The 5,916-nt window shown below is 35.4% G+C and overlaps 1 protein-coding gene across 1 annotated transcript; it reads right to left on the reverse strand.

Annotated features, from left to right (window-relative positions):
* Nucleotides 1-1,175: 1,175 nt before the first annotated feature.
* LOC125682272 (uncharacterized protein DDB_G0283697-like) lies at nt 1,176-5,874 on the reverse strand. The gene is made up of 3 exons (XM_056156436.1): nt 5,634-5,874; nt 3,748-3,822; nt 1,176-2,454 (listed from the first exon to the last, which is right to left on the reverse strand). Exons 1-3 carry the CDS (start codon nt 5,663-5,665, stop codon nt 1,239-1,241), a joined length of 1,323 nt encoding a protein of 440 aa, XP_056012411.1. The 5' UTR covers nt 5,666-5,874; the 3' UTR covers nt 1,176-1,238.
* Nucleotides 5,875-5,916: the final 42 nt, after the last annotated feature.

The raw sequence follows: 5,916 nt of genomic DNA on the forward strand, positions 1-5,916 counted from the left end.
GACCTAAAAACATGAAAGGAAATACAAATACATGTATCAGCAATGTCTGCTTATTCTGTTTAGATTTAATATTTTTTGACTACATAAAGCAAGTTTGAAAGTTTTGAATTTCAAAACAAGTACATCCTCCACTTCTCATCCTATCACATTGTATGTAGCTGATATCACCCTAACAGTAACACCGCACGTCAACGTATTAGAAGGTACAAACAACGAAATACAGAGATATGATAACCAGTTTTTGTATTTCCATTCTCCTTGAGTGCTGATTTACTTGCTTGTTTTTGTATCAACCAAAACCAGGCGATTTAACTGTGTATCAGAGACCCGCATAATTTGTGCCTTACAAACTATGAAAGTAGAATGACACAGACTTATTTTGACGTCACAATAAACTTCGTCTACTTTGACGTTAAATTTATGGAAAATGCATGAGGCTGCTCAAGGGGTGAAATATGATATGGAGAGATGAAGTTTGAGAGGGAGATATGAAGTTTTATCATCCCTGGCACGTGACTGTCTAGACCAATCAGATTATGTGTTGCATAGAATATTCATACTGAGGTATAATAAAATCAGATATTCACCCGATTGCCATATACAGGGAAATATTTGCCCCTTTTGCCCTCGTTGTCGGAGGGTAAACTAAAGACTGTACAAAATCATCTTCTCTCCTTTAACACAACTGTGTCTGAGCAAATTTAAAATGGGGTAAAAGAATTTGAAATTGTGGAAAGACAAATAAAACACTGTAATGTACCTAAACAGTACCTGAATCTAGATGTTCAGAACAGGTTAAGGAAGGGAGTTGTCTACATAGTTCAACTGGTATATCGCCACAGCAACAATTTATCAGATACACATACACTGTACAACTTCAACCGTGTTGTAGAAGGCTACATTGAGTAACATTACATATGTATTCATACAGAGGCATTAAGTTAATTCATTTCCTTTGGTCTGACATCAGTACTATATACCTTCGACAAAACTGACGTATTGCTTTCTATTTCATTCAATCATAACAAATCATAATCAGAAATCATATTAATGACTTCTACATTAATTCTATCATATTTTCATGCAATAATTTTTATATTGTGACATCATTTGACATATACAGTCACAAACATGCATTGATGACAGAATGTAAAAGAAAAAAACACAAATCCATCTAAGATCTCGTTAGTTTTATTTTCTTAACACCCAGAACTCGGAGTCCTATTACTATTTTTCCTCTATTCATTATCTGTCTTTATCTTTTTGTGCTTTTTATGCTTGTGTTTTTTGTGTTTCGACTTTTTCTTTAGTAAAGCTTCTTCATTTTGATTTGATTCTGTATCACACAGAGCAGAGTTATTCCCCTTTACACTATCAGAGTTGACATCACTATCACGCCTGTTTTCTTCAACAGTTACCAAACCTAGTGACTCAGTATCTCGAGAATCACATCCCTCTTCCACTTTTAACCTTTTTTTCTTTTTGGATTTACTCTCTTTTTCACCGGAGTGTTTTCTCTTGACAGGTTTTGATTTTTTATTTGTCTTCAGTGATGATAAACTCTTCGATGTGTTGAAATCCCTCTCACTCTCTGAAAAATCACTGTCACTCCATGACTTACTTTCCTTTTTACATATTTTTACAATATGTTTCTCACTGGTGGTTTTGGATGATCCTCGTGCTTCAAATCCATCCTGAACCTCGGACGATTTACCTTCCCCAGAATACTTTTTGAGCACACTCTCTTCCACTTTCTCGTAGTAATTCATGTGTTTTTTATAGTTGTGGAGGTATTTCATGTAATCTTCATGTACCACATCCTCCACACCATCAGGCGGTCCCTCTCTGGGGAATATGTCACCATTAGTCCTGTACCTATTGTGTGACTTGCTGTCCCTGTATTCAGTTTTCCTGTCCTTGTGGTCAGCCTTGTGGTCAGTTTTCCTGTCCCTGTGGTCAGTTTCCCTGTCCCTGTGGTCAGTTTCTCTGTCCCTGTGGTTAGTTTTCCTGTCCCTGTGGTCAGTTTCCCTGACCCTGTGGTCAGCCCTGTGATCAGCCTCTCTATTCCTGTGGTCAGTCTCTCTATCCCTGTGTTGACCTCTGTGGCCAGTCTCTCTATGTGCCCCTCTGTCTGTGTTAAATCTCCTGTGATCACCATCATGTCTGTAATGAGACTCTATTATATTCCTTCCTCTGAATGACATTTTAGCAGATGCAGATGAATTTTTCTCACTAACATGAAATTCTGTGTTACTTTTTCTCGGCTTTTGAGAATCACTGTTCCTCTTGTAATCCTGTGAGTGCCATGGTTTCCTGTGGTTGTCTGAATCTGAATTACTGGTCGTCCTCTCTCTATCAGAATTATTATAAACACTCTTTTTAAGGGGATTACGCAATGTACTGACCAGCATGTTGCTTAGGAACCGTTTGTTGGCGGTCTTCCCTGGATTCTGCCTAAGGGTAGAAATACAACATTTAATTCATTCAGTCATAGGCATGTGGGATTCAAATTTCTAATGTTAACATCTTCTGTTGTATAATGAAACAAACAGTGAGCAGTAACTTTTAAAGATTTTTCCTATATACTAGTACATGTAAAACTTTGATCCCCTACTGTGGCCTCACCCTACCCCCAGGGGCAATGATTTTAACAAACTTGAATCTGCACAATGTCAGGAAGCTTTCATGTAATTTAAACTTTTCTGGCCCAGTGGTTCTTGAGAAGATTTTTCCTATATATTTGTATTAAGTAAAACTTTGATTCCTTATTGTGGCCCCATCCTACCCCCGTGGGCCATGATTTTGACAAACTTGAATCTGCACTATATCAGGGAGCTTTCAGGTAAATTTCAGCTCTTCTGGCCAATGGTTCTTGAGAAGATTTTCAAAATGACCCCACCCTATTTTGCATTTTTTGATTATCTCCCCTTTGAAGCGGGCATGGTCCTTCAATTGAACAAACTTGAAAGCCGTTCACCCAAAGATGCTTTTGGCCAAGTTTGGTTATAATTGGCCCAGTGGTTCTGGATAAGAAGTTGAAAATGTAAAAAGTTTACAGACGGATGACGGACAACAGGCGATCTGAAAAGCTCACTTGAGCTTTCAGCTCAGGTAAGCTTAAGAAAACAGACTATACTAGGAAATCTTCAATATCTGGAGATAAACAATTACACCAGGGGAGTCATCATTTGAACAGAAAATTTGTAGTCCATTTTTATTTTGGGATTGCCATACATAGACAGTAAGCAGTTAGTCAGATTGGTCAGACCGAATTTGTTGTCCATTTTTATTTTGGGACAGTAAGTGGTTAGTCTGATTGGTAAGACATTGTTGGATCACTGCTGTTGTATAGTGTTACATTGTGATTTTGTTGCAAATTATTGTCAAATATTTCTGAATTTTCCATATTGAAATCAAGTTAAAATGTTATAACTGTAAGTGGAGGGTTTTGTAAGTGTACATGTGTAGAACATTTGATCTATGAAAAATCATTTCAAAGCAAAATTCGTATTAACTACTTTCATGTAAACCTCATTACAATATTGTCACACCTTCAAATGATCCTGTTATCAATCATATCTTTGTATTTGACCTTTATATTTGGGAGAGGGCCTACATAGGCTATGCCTATTGCCCGATCCTTTTGAGTTTCTCAATAAAATGTGTTTAAATTAAATTATGCTAGAATGTAAATGTATTCCATAGAAGTTTACATATTTTACACTGATATTGTCTGTATAGAATTACCAGCCAAGAGATCCAAACTCTTTTGCTCTCTCTGAATTTCTCTTTGCTTCCTTCACAATTTCTTCCATTGCCATTCTATAAAAAGAAAAAAATGCAACATATAACATGAACCATCTTGGAGCCAAGAAAAAAAAAAGATTCAAGCTGAAAACCACAAAATATTTTAATAGGGCTGAAACGATTAACTGAACTCGATTCAGTGTTCGATTCATTGCCTCAATCTTCAGTTCGATAAGATTTTTTAAAATCAAGTTCAGTAAAACACATTGGGCTTGACCTGTACTAACTTATTATTTTTACATGGTTGAGGGACAAAATGGTGTCTGATAACTGTTGTTAGCCTTGAGTCTGACAAAAACAATGATCTTAATCAGTTTAAACTACAGAGCCAATAGGAATCTTTCCGTTTGACAGTTTGGAAACAGTTTACTCTAGAAATTGTGACTGTAAATCTTTGTAATTTAATTTTTCTTTGAGGTTATTATCATTCTCATCTGTAAAATGTATCGCATTGAAAATATTGAACCATGGCATAAGTATTGCAATACGTATTGTATCATGAAGGGGGCATATCATTTCAACCCTATATTTTAACAGTAAAAACATTCAGTTATTAATTATTTTATTATATATACTGCCTACCACTAATCTGATTGAACATTCAATTGATTAATAGTGATAGTAGCAAACCAGAGCAGTTAATAAGCAAACTCCTTGCCGTCTCTTTCATCATATTCTCTTCCTTATTTAAAGCAATATTAGCTCTAAATCTGAAAATTTTATTTTGTATTAAAAACATGCTAGACTCAGACTAGTAAAAGCTTGATCAAGTCTAGTTTATTTTGTGTCAAGGTAACCCGACTGCTCGTGTCAAAATATCACATTCAACTATAAAAGTAAAGTATATATAATTGAAATTTGTAAGGTAACAATAATGTTCACGGTAACTTTTTAAATCTACTGTGTAACAGTACTGTAATGATTCTGTTTCATTTTCAATGTGTAGATGTTTTACCCAGAGTAACCTTCCTGTTATGCTCTAATGTATGCGCCCTCTGGTGGCATATTGGAAGTAATTTTCTTTACTATGACATCATCTGTAACCCATGGTCAGTCTTGCTATCTCTTACCTTCCGTGACCGTGAGACACACTGCTGAATTGTGACTGAACTGTTTGTTCTGATTGGTAAGATAGCGACACCAAACATGCCAAATGTGGATTATCGACAATGTACAACAACTGTTTTGTCTATTTTTAGTAAACAAATATTGGCTTCCTTTCAAATCGAATATAATAAAATTGATAGATAATATATTGATATATATCAGGTTTTACAACTCGACCAATTTCTACCGATTTCAGATGTTACTTTGTTAATACCGACGATGCTGCAATTCAACTTTGGCTCAGAGTTGGGTTTCTCTGGTAGAGACGATTATAAGGGTACATTTAAAAAAATCAAAAGACAGGGCATGTTTTAATGCAGGATCGCTAAGGAGACTAGTTTTATGCTACTTTGTGTTATCATTGGTTATCTTGGATGTATAAAACCTCTTAAATGAAGGGAAAAGAATATATATGAACGTGAAACAATCAGGAAGAATACAGCACAAGTCATTTACATATAAAGAAATTCATCCTCAAATTTCTTTCTCTAGAAATATATGCATTCTGACAACAAAATAGACTGTTATTTTATGCTGAAAGATTGAGAACATGTAAAAGAGGTCAGGTGTAGTGATGTTGATGTCAGGTTATAGGTCTAGTGAGTAGTGATGTTGATGGCATGTGTAGAAAGGTTGAGGGCAGGTCTAGTACAATTCAAGCAACAAGTCTAGCTCTTTTGTAAGTTAGTGTTGAGCCCTGTATTGCTTTCGATAATCACCTTTCCAAATCTTCCTCCGTGAGGGCTGCCATTTTTGTCCGAATAGCTGTAACTCAGGTCAGAGAGATCATGACGATCCCGATTAAAAATAAATATATACCTTACTTAGCTTTTCAGTATCATGAGACAACCATCATATAATTGTACTTGTTTCAAACAATATTGTTAGAATTTTATTATATAGACTATATCTGAAAAAGGAAAAAAATACATCGACATTTCACTATTCAGGGGAAAGTAACAATCGGAACTAAGTAAATAAAGTAAAACTGAAACTACATGT

The sequence above is a fragment of the Ostrea edulis genome, chromosome 2, assembly GCF_947568905.1.
Source record: "Ostrea edulis chromosome 2, xbOstEdul1.1, whole genome shotgun sequence".
Taxonomy (NCBI): Eukaryota; Metazoa; Mollusca; class Bivalvia; order Ostreida; family Ostreidae; genus Ostrea; species Ostrea edulis.